Genomic DNA, 16,250 nt, shown 5'->3' on the forward strand with positions numbered 1-16,250 from the left:
ACAAAAAAAAATCACCGCACAAGAAATTTGCCTGAATTTAGAATTTACTATATTAAGACCACTTAATCGCTGGTTTTCATTGATTACAGGAGCTAAAAACGGGCGACCTTCCATAATTAGCTACGCCCGGCTGCCTACTTAACACCTCGAGGCCACCCCTTCCAATTCGAAGTTCCTCGGCGGACCCTTCTCCATCAATAAATCTTCATCTCCTCAACCGCTTGCCGGGATCTTCCATGGCCATGCGCTAATTATTTGATTCCAATTTTTCCTTTTCTTTTCACAGCGTTTTCTTTTGTTTTTTGTTTTTAATCTTTATCCATTACATATACTTAATGATGGCCGGCGCCGGCGTTGTGCTAGCGGTGGTGCTGTCTGTGTTGGGTGTCTCCGGCGTCGTCCGCGCCGAGGACCCTTACCTCTTCTTCACATGGAACGTCACCTACGGCACCATCGCCCCCCTCGGCGTCCCTCAGCAGGGCATCCTCATCAACGGCCAGTTCCCCGGCCCTAACATCAACTCCACCACCAACAACAACATCGTCATCAACGTCTTCAACTTCCTCGACGAGCCGCTCCTCTTCACCTGGTTTGCTTATCGATCGCCTGCTGATTGATTCCTCGTTTCTCGGTGCAATTAATTCGATCTTGTGTAATCTGCAGGAATGGAATTCAGCAGAGGAAGAATTCGTGGCAGGATGGAGTGGCTGGAACCAACTGCCCGATCCCGGCGGGAACCAACTACACGTACCATTTCCAGGTGAAGGACCAGATCGGAAGCTTCTTCTACTTCCCGTCGTTGGGGATGCAGAAGGCGGCCGGCGGATTCGGCGGCCTACGAGTCAACAGTCGCCTCCTCATCCCGGTGCCGTTCGACCCCCCGGCCGACGACTTCACCGTCATCATCGGCGACTGGTACAACAAGGACCACACCGCCCTCGCCAAGACCCTTGACTCCGGCAGCAGCATCCGCCTCCCCGTCGGCGTCCTCATCAACGGCCGGCCCGGCAAGGACGGCGAGGGAAAGGACGATGCTCCCCTGTTTGAGATGGAGGCCGGCAAGGTGTACCGGTACCGGATCTGCAACGTCGGCATCAGGACGACGCTGAACTTCCGGTTCCAGGGCCACGTGATGACGCTGGTGGAGATGGACGGATCCCACACGATGCAGAACGTGTACGAGTCCCTCGACGTCCACATCGGCCAGTGCTTCTCGGTGCTGGTGAAGGCCGACCAGGCCCCCGGCGACTACTACATCGTGGCGTCCTCGCGGTTCCTGAAGCACAAGGAGCTGACCGCCACCGCGGTCGTCCGGTACTCCGGCTCCTCCGCCGCGCCGTCGCCGGTGCTTCCCAAGGCGCCCGCCAGCTGGGCCTGGTCCCTCAACCAGTGGCGGTCCTTCCGGTGGAACCTGACCGCCAGCGCCGCCCGCCCAAACCCCCAAGGCTCCTACCACTACGGCAGCATCAACATCACCCGCACCATCAGGCTCGCCAGCTCCCGCAACTTCGTCGGCGGCAACCTCCGCTACGCGCTCAACGGCGTCTCGCACGTCGACACCGAGACCCCGCTCAAGCTCGTCGAGTACTACGGCTTCGGCGGCAACTACTTCTCGTACAACGTCACCGGCGACGAGGCCCCCGCGGAGGGTTCGCCCATCAAGCTGCTCCCCAACGTCAAGACCGTCGAGTTCAGGACCTACGTGGAGATCATCTTGGAGAACCCCGAGAAAGCCGTGCAGGTCTACCACTTGAATGGCTACGCCTTCTTCCTCGCCGGGTGAGACTCTCCTCTCTCATTCCACATCATTTCTTTCTCAACGTACGAAGTAACTGAAACTTCCGACGCATGCAGGATGGGTCCGGGGAAGTGGTCGCCGGAGAAAAGGAACACGTACAACATGCTCGACGCCGTGAGCAGACACTCCGTGCAGGTGTACCCTAGGTCGTGGTCGGCGATTCTGCTGTCGTTCGATAACGCCGGGATGTGGAACTTGAGGTCGGAAGTGTGGGAGAGACGCTACTTGGGGCAGCAGCTCTACCTCAGCGTGCAGTCGCCGGCGCGGTCACTGAGGGATGAGTACAGCTTGCCGGACACGGTGTTGCTCTGTGGGCCCATTGCCTCCTTCCCCAAGCCGCCTCCCTACACATAATTAAATTAAATTAAATTAAATTAAATGGGAAATTAAAGAAGGAATTTCGTCAACGTCTTTGACAATTTGTAATGGTCAATTGGTGATGGATGGCTCTCTCAACGTCAATGAAAAAATTATTTAAAACAGTCTGTCTGTGCTTGATTTATATATTTAAAAAAAATTATTTACCTTCCTTTATTTTTATTAACATTAAAAAAACATACTCCAATTTAACTAAAATTATATTAATTAAAATAATTTTAGTTAGTCCTAAGAAATTTTAATTTTGGTCAGCGCGTTTCAATTGTAGAAGTTTGGAGAAACAAATATTTGAATAATGTTTAATTAATTCTTTAGTTAAGTTTATTTAGTTTTGATTAAATTAAAATGTTTTTTTAATATTTGAGTAATCTTAATTATATATTAATTTTTTGTATATTAAAATAATTTTAATGAAAATTATTACAATAATTATACTTTTGAACACTTAAAAGAAAGAAAGAGGATAAGAGTTTAAAATTCAAAAGTAATAAATATTTTGAAAATCAACTTGTACATCAAAATTTACTTTTAGATATATCTTATAAATGAATCAAATAAAAATTCATCTAGCGAGCTATTTTCATAGTCTCTCGTATATCTAAAAATTAGTATTAGCTACATTAAATTATTCGATGAATTTCATTTGATAGATGATTAATCTAAGAACGCTGGACTATTAAATTGTCCATTGTGAATGCCTTTTGATTTATTTAAATGGTTGATGAAAAATTTTCATAGAGCCACATTAATCATTCCTATGATTAATTAGCTTGAAATACTAGATACTTGGTGAAAAAATTCATCCACCTTTAAAATTATTAGGTGAAAATTAGATATATAAATTATAAACAAAATAATATTTTTGATAAACAAGATGCCTTTTAATAATATTTTTAAAATGGAGTGTTTTTTTATGATAATAAAAATAAGGTAAAAATCAAAAGATATATTTTTTTATTAGAATCATCAAAGTGACGCTACTTTTTATATATTATCAAAATAACATGGAATTCTTATTCCACGTCAATATATTTTTATTTCATCTTTTATAATAGTTATGAATTTATAATTACTATAATATAAATATTTTTTTTTAATCAATGCTAATAAACTATGATGTAATAATTATAAATTATAATTGCTACAATATAAATACTTATATCAAATTAACATTAGTTGACATTATATTATAGTAGCATTTTAACTTTGATTAACACTAATAATATTATATTATAATAATTAAAAGTTCATAGTTATTGTAATATTGATGTTTCATCTCTGATTAATACTAACAAATATTGATCAATACAAGTCAACATCATATTATAATAACTATGACTCATAACTACTATAACATAGATAATTTATTTTTAATTCAATATTAGTAAGTATGATATTATAATAACTATGATATCATAGTTATAATTATAACAATTATAAAATATTATAATTACATAATAGCTATGTTCTTATAGTTATTACCAATATATTAAAAATAAAAATAATTTAAAAAAATAAAATATACAAGTTAGAATGGAATGCTTTTTAGATAATAAAAAAAAAATCCTTTCTATGATTACAATAAATCGCTTGACTTTTGCACATGAAAATAAAGGGTCGTCAATAAATAATATATTCCTAATCGTGATTTTGCAAGAATGATTTATTAGTTATATATAAAAAAAAGAATCAAACAATGATTCCCAACGGTCAAATTCAATTTGATCCCCACCGTTCATTCCACCAGACCTGGGGGATCACCAGTCCGAAGTACCCTAAACCCTAACGAGGCAAAACCCATTCTCTTCGGCTCCTCCCGCTCTAATCCGAATGAAAGCGCTACCGCAATTCCACTAAACTAGGGCTTTCACTTCTCCCGTCTGTCGCTATGGCTCTCTCCACCATGCTCCGCCTCGGTTCTTCCTCCGTCCTTCTTGCCCGGGGCCGCCCGTTCCTATTCTTCCCTGCCATCTCGGCCTCGCTCCCATCTTCCCGCCGCGTCTTCGTCGAACTTCGCCCTCTCTCCACCGCGTCGCGCCGGACCGTTCGGCCGGTGAGGGCGAAGCGGAGGGATGGGGAGGAGGAGCCCTCCAGTGCGGCGAAGCAGGGGAGCGCGGACGACGGCGGCGGATCCAATGGCGGGGTGTCGGTGAAGGAGCGCAGTGGCACCAGGGAGGCAAGGATTGTCCCCACAGAACTCCACACGGAGGCCAAGGAATCGTATATGGCGTATGCCATGTCGGTGCTGGTCGGTCGCGCTTTGCCTGATGTACGGGACGGTTTGAAGCCGGTGCACAGGAGGATACTGTGAGTCTAAATATTGAACTTTTGCCTGTGATTACTGGCGCAGATTTATTCTCGCGCGAAAGTTTTTTTTTTTTTTTTTTGACTTCTTTACGAATTATGTTGGTGTTTTCTATCCGCCCTCGTGTCTTAATACCGATCCAACACATTGTCTGTCAATCTATCTGTTTGAGCTACTCTGCCAATAACCCTTTTATTATGCGATGCTTGGTTATCTCGAGTCAAGTAAAAAACAAGAAGCAAATGTCTTACATTTTGGTATTGCAAATCCATCCTTGCACCAAACTTGAGCATTATGTATGCACATAAGCATTCAGGCTTATCATCTATAGTAACTGATTTATCTCATTTGCAAAATCATTTGGTTTGACTGCCATTTTCTGATAGTAAGCATTGCTACCAGTTTTGTTTTTAGCATTTTGCCTGTTTAAAGTTTCTTGGTTGATTAATTTACAACATTTTTTTTGGTTGATTGCTTTTCTAGTTTCCTCTCTTCTATTTGGTGCAATGTTATCCTGCTATAATTTTCATTTTGTTTGCAGGTACGCAATGCATGAATTAGGTCTTTCTTCTCGTAAGCCTTTTAAGAAATGTGCTAGGGTCGTTGGAGAGGTGACAACATTATGTTTTCCTTTTTCATCTTTCTATTTAGGTTCTTCTGCAATTAATGCTAGGTCCTAACTTCTCATGTGATTTTTGACTTCGCAAGTATATTGAGTATTTGCCTCCTTGCTACTGCAACCCTTGTGGGCTTAACAAATCATTCACATGCACTTATTTCTTACAGGTTTTAGGTAAGTTTCATCCCCACGGAGATACAGCCGTTTATGATTCTTTAGTTCGAATGGCTCAGGTATTCTCTCAATCCTTCTCATTTCTTTCCTGCAGTGTTTTTACTTTGAAAAATTTATGATTACGAACAATTCCATGACTATGGACATCAATTGCAGGTTTTGTTTTTTTATCCTTCACTCAATTTATCTGTTTTTCCATTCTAATGCAATGCGTCTGCTGGAATCTATTGACTATATTAGCTACCACATGAGAATACTAGTGCTAAGAATTGACCACCACCACCATCAAGAGAATTCTAAACTTCCTATTGTTCTCCATTTCCAGAAACTCTTACCGACCAAGTAACATCAATTTGTCAGTTTTTCCTAAAATTTCATTTATTGCTTGGATTACTATTTTTTTTTTTTGTGCTTTCCCACAATGAATTATTGATGCCCATTACGAGATGCACAATGGATAAATATTGACTTATAATTTATATATTCAATATATAGTCTTCAACATTATGTTAGTATATAACATGTTATTTTGTTGCTGCTATAATTTGAAAGCTTATCTACATTGTTTTCTCTTATACTAAATCACTACCTACTATGCTTTTACATCTTTCCAGGATTTCTCTCTACGCTGCCCTCTCATTAATGGACATGGTAACTTTGGGTCAATAGATGCTGATCCTGCTGCTGCAATGAGATATACAGAGTGCAGATTGGAAGTAGGTTTGGAGTTTTTTTTTGTTATCACTCACATCAAATGAAACTGCTAACAATTTTGTCTAGTTTGACATGTATAAAACTTTTGGTGCACAATATTTAATTGACTACCTAATCTATATTCTGGCTGTATTCAGTGGTGCAAACTTGTGCAGAAGTAGAACATATACTTTTGACATCCATCTGCATACTTTAGTTAACGGATAACTTTGCTTATAGCTTGCAGGGTTAGTTCTCATGCTGAAGTACATCATTTTCTCAGAAAAATGTGCAAGCTTGTAGATAATTATTTTCTCCATTACTAGGAAAAAATGACTGAGGATTAGCTTCTTATCATTGTCAAACTTCAAACATATTTATTTGTAAGAGATGCTATTAGTTGCAGATCTAATTCTCCTGACGATTCACCAATAGCAGAAACAATTTGCCATTATATTGATGTTTACTTTGGACATCATTATTTTATTTACTTATTTATTTTTATGTTTGTTTCTTAAAATTGCTATTAGTTCCAATTCTAATTATCCTGATTATTATCTAACAGCAGAAACAATTTGCTGCAATAGTGATCGTTAATTTTCAACATTGTAATCTGGTGCTTTTGACTTCTTTCTTGCTTGACACAATAATATTGTTTGCTATCTGAATAATTTGGTCCAGAACTTATCTGCTCTGATATGGAGTTCTTTTGAGTGGATAAATCAGTCTCATTTTATTTTGGGATAATTGCTAATATAACCTTTTTCTTTTTTGAGTTTTTAAAGTTCCATTTTTAATAAATCTATGCGTGTACCAAAATTTTAAATTTTGAGCCACGTCGGAGTTTTAATCTTGGACCGGAACAGTATGGTTTCGAGACCACATTGTATTGTGTTGGCAAGATTTTGATACCTTATATATTAAGTAAGAAATTATTTTATTAATATTTTATTGCTATAGATATTCATGTTTGAATATTTAATTTTTTAATTATTAAAATATATAAATTAATTTTTAAATTATTGAAAGTTACGAAAGTAATTCTTAAAATAATTGATTATAAAAACTAAATAATTCTAAAAATTATCTATTTTTTTTCAAAACTAAAGCTAAACCTATAAAATTATGTGAAAAATTCAAAGATAATTTTAAAAATTATTTTATTTTCAAATTATTTTTGGAATATATTTAAATTTCTTAAAACTTGTTTGAAATTTTTAAAAATATATCTTTGAAAATTGTTGGATTATGCCGACCCCACTTAGTGGGGTAAGACTTTGTTGTTGTTGATGAATATTATTAGATTATCTTAAATTTATAATCAATTTTTAACATGAATTAGAAAATTCAAATTAATATTTATAATATTTTTTTAAAACTTATGCAAATTTTAGAAATTGCTTTTTCAAATTTAAATTGATTTTAGGTTTGGTCAATCATTGGTCAAATGAATTTAAAATAAATGAGAATCATTCTAAATTGATTGTATTTAATTAGTTCTAACTTAAAATACATTTAACTTTTAGATTTATTTATTTAAAATTTTTGTTTTACTCATGGTTTTATCATAAAGTAAAAAAATAATAATAACAATAAAAAATAAATTAATACTGTCAATAAAAATTAATAACAAAAAAATTTACAGTGTATTTATATATATAGCAAAAAACGAATTAATAAATTAGTTTAAAAGTGATGTGTAATTGTTAATTAAATTAGTGATGAAATTGAATTATATCATTTTTATTAATTTTTAATAAATTAATTGATTATTTAATTAAATATCACTAATTTTAATAACAACAACCAAATTTTTATGCTACTGAGTGGGATCGGCTAATTAAATGCGCTTATATACATGAAGTTCCTACCAATGCCAGATCCTGAAGAAGGGTTGATTATATTGGATGTATTGTATACAACTCTACCTTGTATTGCATGAGACTGTTTAATAAAAAATTTAAATAGTGCTTATATATAATAAATTTTTTAATTAATTAATACTAAATTATATAAGTTGTTAATTACTTTTATAAACTTTAAATTATTTAAACAGTAAATTAGCAGATTAATAAGAATTTAAATAGTAAATTACTGTTTATAAGAAAATTAAAATGGTAGTCCGGTGTATGAAATATCCATTAATGCTGGTCCTAGGGAAGGTTTTATTTACTAGTCTTACCTTGCATCGCAAGAGGTTGTTTCTGGGACTCGAATTCCCACATCACATGACAACAACTTTACCATTACACTAAAGCTCCCCTTCAAGAAAATTAATTAACTAATTACTAATATATATGTATGCATACAACAATAAGTTATATATATATATATATTGTTTTATAAATTATATATAAATGGTTATAACAAATGTAACATTGTTATATTATAATTATAATTTAATATTTTGTGTACACACACATACATAATAGTGTTATTATATATATATATGGTTAGATATTTTTTCTCTCAAATCCCATCTCCGACTCCCTCACCTTTGCCGAGGTAGAATATAGTCATATTTTTGAAAAATTCATAACAAATTAGTTTTAAAATTATTAGATCAATCTATGACTTAAAATGCCATGCAATGTGTTAAATTAAAAATATGCTAGACTTTTTTTATAAAGGAAAAAGATTTTCAAAAGATGGAAGCTAGTGCTAAACCAGATTAAGCAACTAATCATTTCATCATTTTGCCAAAGGCAATAAGGCTGCGTACAATTTTTGTCTCGTACCGGGAAGCATGTTTATGAGTTCCAATTGTTTGGTTATCATGATGGTCTTATGCAACAAATAGAAATATCACTAGAGTTGTCAACACATGACTTGGTCCCTTTATGCAAATTCGGTCATGACAGTTAATCCCAATGTGTTCCATGGTAGTGAGTTACACACTTGTTGGAGATGCCCACATAGACTAGGTTGGAGATGAAAGGTTGCCTATGTGAAAAGAAGAGACTGATTTTGCTGTACGGAATATGCCAAAAAATATCTTTATGTAATGTCTGATGCTTTTTGAGTTTGATAAAGGAATAAATTGTTGTTGATAAAGGTGGAGATGCAGATTCATTATGCCTGTGATATCATGAGTGTGACAAGGGACACAGCACTTAACATCTCATAGCTAGTATACCTAGTTTTAGGTGCAAAACCTTTGCATGTTATCCACTTCCATGAATGCTAGGTAAGGTGGAATATACAAATGAGGAATGGTATCATTGGGCTATTGTATTCATGCGCTATCACATTGTTTGGTTTTCCAAAGCATTAATTGTAGTAAATGCACCTCCAATGCTGCAACATCAAGTTGACAACAAGCTGGAAGTTCCATGCATTTGGGGATTAATTCTAGTTCTAGCACAACCACCGAATTGATTGAATTTAAAAAGAATATTTTCATTCGTAGTTATTCCTGGTGGTTTATATAATCTCAAAAATTCAAGATCCCACATTATTGTTGGTAACCATATCTTGGAATGGATAACTCATCAATTTAAGTGAAACTTGAAGAAAAATTGAAATTAATCAAAATGCCAATTAGGAATCTGCTGAGACATTAATCCAGTACCAATGAAAGAATTCATCCTTGATGAAGGATGTACCAATGCCAATAGAAGATAAGCAGGATTGGCTGATTAGTTCTACTGCTCAGTTGATTACTCTAGGATTGCTTTTACAAGTATCCTTTTTCAGCTTTGCTTTTAATATTATTTTCTATATTGCTTTACACAGTCAAAGTTTGCTAAGTAATATTGGTATGTGCCAGTGACTAATCTATCCTCACCAGATTATGTCTATATATGATTATAATGTTTGTCTAATTTCTACCCATTTTACAGGCACTTACTGAGGCTATGCTCTTAACAGATTTGGACCTTAATACTGTATGTTTTAATAGTGCTTTTTATATTTTGAGAACATGTGATTTCTTCTGTTCTGTGCTTTTATTTGTTCCCTGTCTGTTTCACAGGTTGATTTTGTTCCCAATTTTGATAACTCACAAAAAGAACCTTCTCTTTTGCCTGCCCGTATTCCAAATCTGCTGTTAAATGGATCTTCTGGAATTGCGGTACAACCTGTCTTTCTCATGTTATGATTATACTAATTTATTGTTTAAAACATTTTTTTACTGCTTGATAGCTGCACAATGTGACCCATTAATTTTCATTTTGGAATAACCAGGTTGGAATGGCTACAAATATACCACCCCACAACCTTGGGGAACTTGTAGATGCACTTTCTGTTCTGATCCATAATCCTGAAGCTACCGTAAGCATGATTTATTTCCTCCAGTTTTGTGCATTAGTGTGGGAGTTGGTATCTAAACCAGTTAATTCTGCATGCCTTTTTCTTTGTGTTCTGTTCTATTGGGTCTGCCTAATAGTGTGATATGTGTCCAATCAGGACAATTGCCCGCGTGGGTTCTACAGAGATCCATCTATATGCTCTCTCCTAATGATGTGTTGGTTGTCGAATATGCTTAGATGTAAACCTGTTAAATTATGCAGATTTTTGTAAGGTTAAAGTTACTATTGGATGCAGTAGCGCTCATTTTCTTGTTTTGTTAATAGGCAGTCATTTCTGTACTGTGTGGTTTCTTATATGTTTGACATGGGGAGATAATTTCAAAAATTTTTGCAGCCTTGAAGTATTTGGTTGGAAACTAAATAATTTATTTTTTGATAGGTCATCCATGTCTGAACATGGTTCTCTTGTCATCAAATTGCACATAATTTAAATCCACCTTAATTTTTCTACTATAATTTGTTTTGCTTCATTAATAGTCTATCCCAATAATATTTGGCTTTGTTGTTATTGAACCATTATGCTTGGTTCTATAGTTCATAGAGCAATATGTATTATTAAAGAGATTAGTTGAGCTAAAAATCTTAATATTAAGCTTATTTGATTGTTAGAATCAACAAACATAGATTAAAAAAATATTATTAAAAATTATAATTTAAAAAGTTAAAAAAATTAGCTAAATGAAATTGGTTATAAAACTCATAAGAAAAGTTTGGAATATAAATAAATAAATATCCTAGTTTTAACATACTAGATAATATCATTCTATTTAGCTAGCTTTGATATAATTTTAGGAACATGATTTAAAAATTTATTGTGTGTCATTCGGGACAGGCGAGATATCTTGTCGTTCTATTGGTTGTTAGTCATGCTAAACTGGCCCAGATAATGGAGCCTACATGTGGACAATGACAATGCCAATTGCAACAACCTCAAGGCCTTTGTGCAAGTTTTTTTTTTTCTCTTTGTGACGACTATGATGACCACTGCACGATGTCAAAGCCTTTGGGTGAGGCTTCTGGAAGGTCTACATTGGTGATAATGGCATTAGAGTTTTCATGGCAAGCCTTTGCAATGATGATCTTGGTGATTATGTTAGAGCTTTAGTATGAGGCTTCTGCAAGCGGCATGTGGTGATCAGACAATGGCTAGAGATTAGTATTGGCTATTCTCTTCTCCTTCCCAATTCCTTCTTTCTGGTAAGTGCCTCTAGCACCATGTGTTGGCTTGCTTGACACGACACCAGTGCATCTAGCTAGTTTTGGCCAAAGATTGAAATCTCAACATGGAATGAGATGTCAAAGCTTGTGTAGAAAACATTATATGGTATTAAAATGAGACAACCATTACATAGATATATAAACTCATGATGAAAACTAAACTAATGCAGGACTAAACCTACTTGATCAATAACACTATTAATATAATAGCTCTAACACTCACCCCTTAAGTTGGAATATATGTATTATCTATGTTTAGCTTGTTATGTTATCTGCTATTGTAGAGTAAGACATAACATAATGAAATGAGAACATATTATTTGCTTCCAATGAGCACGTATGAACACCAATTAGCACACAACCAGCTATATTTTCAACCTCAAATTAACCCTTAGATAGAGTGAATATAAAGAGAGAAAGGATGAATTAAAATGGCATTCTAAGATTTTACTTTGCCATTATTCAGAAATGAACAATAATATGTTACATAATTAATCCTCTTGTCACCCTTTATTTTGTTGTATAAGCAAATATTATGGGACATAATTGTTATGCTGAACAATTTCTTGCTTCAGCATTAACATATCCAAAGTTTTGGAAGATGTTGTCTTGAACGAATGAATAGTTTTTCCCCTTTTATGTAGTTAATACCTTTTTTTGGAATTGTACAAATTTGTTCTTGTTGGAGTAATGCTCTTTGAAGATAACATAATTGTGTTTAATTTATAAAATTTTATTCAGACAGTATGTTTTGGTTAACCCACGTTGTTTTGTTGTGCATGCATAGATGCTTTACTTTGCCATTCAATTTCTTGTGTTCTCTGAAGGAACTAACTTCTTTGTTTTGTGCAATAGATCCAAGAATTGCTGGAATACATGCCTGGACCTGACTTTCCTACCGGAGGGCTGATTTTAGGGAATTCTGGGTAAAGTTGTGTTGAGTGTTTCATCCTATTTTACCTTTTGCCACAATATTCATTTTTACTATATGATTCTGTTGCTTCCTCTGAAGGATATTGGAAACATATACAACTGGACGAGGTCGCATACTAGTAAGAGGGAAGACAGATGTGGAAATGCTTGATGAGAAAGCCAAACGCAGTGCCATAATAATTAAGGAGGTGATGATATATTTATTTACTAATCTCTGTACTTGACATACTGGGTATTTTAGCTTATATTTGTCCTTTTCTTTCTTCTAGATTCCTTATCAGACAAATAAAGCTGCCCTAGTTGAGAAAATTGCTGAACTTGTGGAACAGAAGGTAACTCCAATGTTCTGTCTGTTTATTTGTGCTATTTCCCTAATGGTGAGGTCAATTAAAACCCTGTATAGTTGTTTGATTCACTTTTATATTATTTTTATAGAGTTGCTTTGTGTCTCTAAAATCCATCTCTAATTTAAATGATGGAATTTTGAATTGTTTTATTGCATTTAAGAGTCTTATTTCTGATTTATCAAACAAAATACAAAAATTATAGTGATATTTAATACTTAAACTTTTTATTAGATACTCATAAACAAATTTCATTGTAGACATAACACGAATGCTTAAAATTATACATTGTACTATAAAAATTGAATTCATTATAAGTATAAATAATCATGGAACGTAAGAAGTGTAAAGTTTAGAAATGATTAAAGATATAAATAAAAACTTAATTGGTTTCAGGCAATTTTAATTTTGAGGATAACAACGACAATGAACAACAAGCCTTTATCTACTAAGTGGGTAGATTATGTAGATCCTCATATGTGCCTAAGTATATAGATCCTCTTACGTCATTGGACTCTGTCTCCTATTATATCCTAATTTATATTTAAATGAAATTTATCATTTTTTATCGTTACTAATTAAGTCTTCTTTTATCTCTCCTCCCTCAATTAATGTGTGTATTTGTTATGGTTTCACATCGCCTAACTAGGGCATTTATTGGTCACCTAAGTATATGACCACATCATCTTAATTCTTAAACACATCTTTCAGAGTTTTCTCTCAATATGTTCCACTTTGATTTTTCTCTAATATTTTCATTTCTTATTCCGTCCATTTTCATATGTTTGCTCATCTACCTTAACATCCTTATCTCTGACTCTCATCTTCTGCTCTTGTGTTCGCTTTATTGCTTAATATTCAACTCTATATAATATAGCCGATTTAATCTTCGTTTTATAAAACTTCTTTTTGAGCTTTAAAAGTATATTATAATAATAAAGAACACTTGATGCCCTCCTCCATTTCAACAATCCTACCTCTTAATATTCATCTCTATCAACCCTCTGTCCTTTTGTAAAAATGATCCTAGATATTTAAAGCTCTCACTTTTAGATAACTTGTCATCTCTTATCCTAACAATTTCCTTGCTATGTCAAATATTACTAAACTCAAATTCCGCATGTTATATTCAGTTTTTACTTTACTAAGACTAAAACCTTTTACTTAGTGTTTCGTGCCATGTTCGAGCTTAACATTTATTCCTTCACGTCTCTCATCGACTTAAATAATGTCATCTACAAATAACATGCACCATGGTCTCTCATCCACAAATTGTTTCAATATACACTACATTAATATTTTCTTTTTTAGAATTCTCCATATAATTTCCTTTAGTACTATGTTATAAGCCTTTTCTATGTCAATGAATACCATGTGTACATCTTGTTTTTTTCTCGATACTTTGCGATCTGTTGTTTGAGAAGATGTATAGCTTCTATTGTCAACCTTTTATGGATGAATCAAAATTGATTTTCATTCATCTTAGTTTCCCTAATTTTTTTTTTTTCAATTACTCTTCCTAAAGTTTCATAGTATGAATTATTAGCTTAATGCTTTTATAGTTCGCACAATTTTGTACGTCTTTTTATTTTTATACAAGGGACTATAATATTTACCTTTCATTGATTAGATATTTTCTTCGTTTTCAAGATCAGGTTGAATAACTTTGTAAGCCATTTAATATCCTATTTTCCTAGACACTTCCATACCTCTGTCGGAATATCAATTGGTCCAACTGCTTTTTCGTTTTGCATCCATTAAATGTTTGCTCTACTTCTAAAGTTTGAATTATTTATAAAAATTTAAATTTCTATACTTTTCAATTTATTTAAATTATCTAACTTAAATTGGTCACATAAATCTTTATTAAAAAGTTGATAAAATGCTTCTTCGATTGCTCCTTTATTTCCTTATCCTTCGTTAGTATCTTATTGGAGTCATCTTTAATGCATTTGTTTTGGGTAAAGATTCCTTATTTTCTTCTCTCTCGCTTTAGCTATTCTATAGATGTCTCTTTCCCTTTCTTTTCTATTAAATTGTTGATGCAAGTGTTCGAAAGCTTCATTTTTGGTTTTATGCTTGACCTCTTTTTTGGCTATTGCATATGCTTTTTAAAAGTTTTATTCATTCTTACAAGTGATGTACAACAACTTACAGGCCGTCATTTTCATTTCTACTTTCTCATTCCACTATTAAGATTCTTTATTTGGTGGTATCTCTCTTCTTGACTCATCGAGTATGCTCGTGGCCATCGTTTTCAAATTTGATGTCATTTTATTCTATGTCGTATTCTAGAACAAATATAAATAGTTAATTTGCAATATCGGACGAAGTGACTAAATTAATAAACAAATATAAATACAAGAACAAATCTGCATTAAGAATCTAATTAGTTACAATAAAATAAATAATTAAAAGGTTTATTTATACTAAAGTAAAATGTATATAATTAATAATTTCATTAAATTACAGAATGTACCAGAATAAACCTTTCCTTAGTCAATCTCTTGTAAATCATTTTACATGAAAATTTGAGCTTGGTGGTTTAATTTGTTTCAATCCTTGGATGATTAGAAATTTGGGTAAGCCACAGTAACACACTAATTAAGGATATTTTTCATAAGGCATTTCATTAGATTAGTTACCATACAATTGTTGTCCAAGTGTCTATCCCCCATCCATGTGCTGTTTCACATAATTTTCATTGACAAATAATTTTTGCAAATATTTAGTCTCTTACCACATTTTTGAGAAGTTGAGGTGCAGTTCATCTTTTTCATTTAATTATTTGATTTTTATAACAGACTTTAGATGGTATAAGCGATATTCGCGATGAAAGCGACCGCTCTGGAATGCGTGTTGTACTTGAGGTTAGTTCAGTTTATAGCAGTTCCTCCTGACTTGTCCTTATTTTGCATTAGAATTCCTGTCTATTAAATTACAGCATACTGATATTATTTTTCCTTCAGCTGAAAAGGGGGTCAGATCCATCAATTGTTCTCAACAACCTTTATCGCCATACTGCTCTTCAGTCTAGTTTTAGCTGCAACATGGTAGGGTGAGTATTATGTCTTTGTTTGTGCCTCAGTTTGTTGTTTCTTGGAGTTTTTTGCCATCACCTTCCAATCTTGATATTTCAAAGTCCTGGTAAATGTTCCTCAAAGACCGATATAACAAATTACACAACCTCTTTACTAGGTTAAACTGCATATATTCATATTAGCACCCTGACATTAGACAACTAATATTTGGTATTTATTTTGTCGGTTGAAAAACCTGAAGTTATATTGTTTTTTTGGTCTCTACAGTGAGTTGTTCCTTCAGAGCTTATAATATGTCAATTTAAGTTCTTTGCCCTAGTGATCCTTTTTAGTGAGAATTGTGATTCTTGTCCTATGACTGTTGAGGTTTTGGTTGCCTGATGTTTTGCCAATAGTTTCAACTGACATGATCATTATGTTTCATCCTAGTAGTGAAA

General features: G+C 34.2%; 2 protein-coding genes across 2 annotated transcripts in view; both read left to right on the forward strand.

Annotated features, from left to right (window-relative positions):
* The first annotated feature begins 335 nt into the window (after positions 1–335).
* On the forward strand, positions 336–2,152 carry LOC141824331 (L-ascorbate oxidase homolog). Its single transcript, XM_074711594.1, has 3 exons — positions 336–589; positions 664–1,779; positions 1,855–2,152. Exons 1-3 carry the CDS (start codon positions 336–338, stop codon positions 2,150–2,152), a joined length of 1,668 nt encoding a protein of 555 aa, XP_074567695.1.
* Positions 2,153–4,057: 1,905 nt separating this feature from the next.
* The window catches only part of LOC141824419 (putative DNA gyrase subunit A, chloroplastic/mitochondrial), a 32,987-nt gene continuing 20,794 nt past the window's right edge, over positions 4,058–16,250 (forward strand). The window contains exons 1-12 of the mRNA XM_074711703.1: positions 4,058–4,483; positions 5,023–5,092; positions 5,268–5,333; positions 5,889–5,990; positions 9,810–9,854; positions 9,941–10,039; positions 10,153–10,239; positions 12,351–12,421; positions 12,508–12,616; positions 12,698–12,760; positions 15,577–15,642; positions 15,742–15,830. Coding sequence (XP_074567804.1) covers positions 4,065–4,483; positions 5,023–5,092; positions 5,268–5,333; positions 5,889–5,990; positions 9,810–9,854; positions 9,941–10,039; positions 10,153–10,239; positions 12,351–12,421; positions 12,508–12,616; positions 12,698–12,760; positions 15,577–15,642; positions 15,742–15,830 — 1,286 coding nt within the window. The 5' untranslated portion in view covers positions 4,058–4,064. The remainder of the gene's footprint in view (positions 4,484–5,022; positions 5,093–5,267; positions 5,334–5,888; positions 5,991–9,809; positions 9,855–9,940; positions 10,040–10,152; positions 10,240–12,350; positions 12,422–12,507; positions 12,617–12,697; positions 12,761–15,576; positions 15,643–15,741; positions 15,831–16,250) is intronic.

This window comes from Curcuma longa, chromosome 3, assembly GCF_044706935.1.
Source record: "Curcuma longa cultivar G26 ecotype Majalengka, Jawa Barat chromosome 3, ITB_CL_G26_1.1, whole genome shotgun sequence".
Classification (NCBI taxonomy): domain Eukaryota; kingdom Viridiplantae; phylum Streptophyta; class Magnoliopsida; order Zingiberales; family Zingiberaceae; genus Curcuma; species Curcuma longa.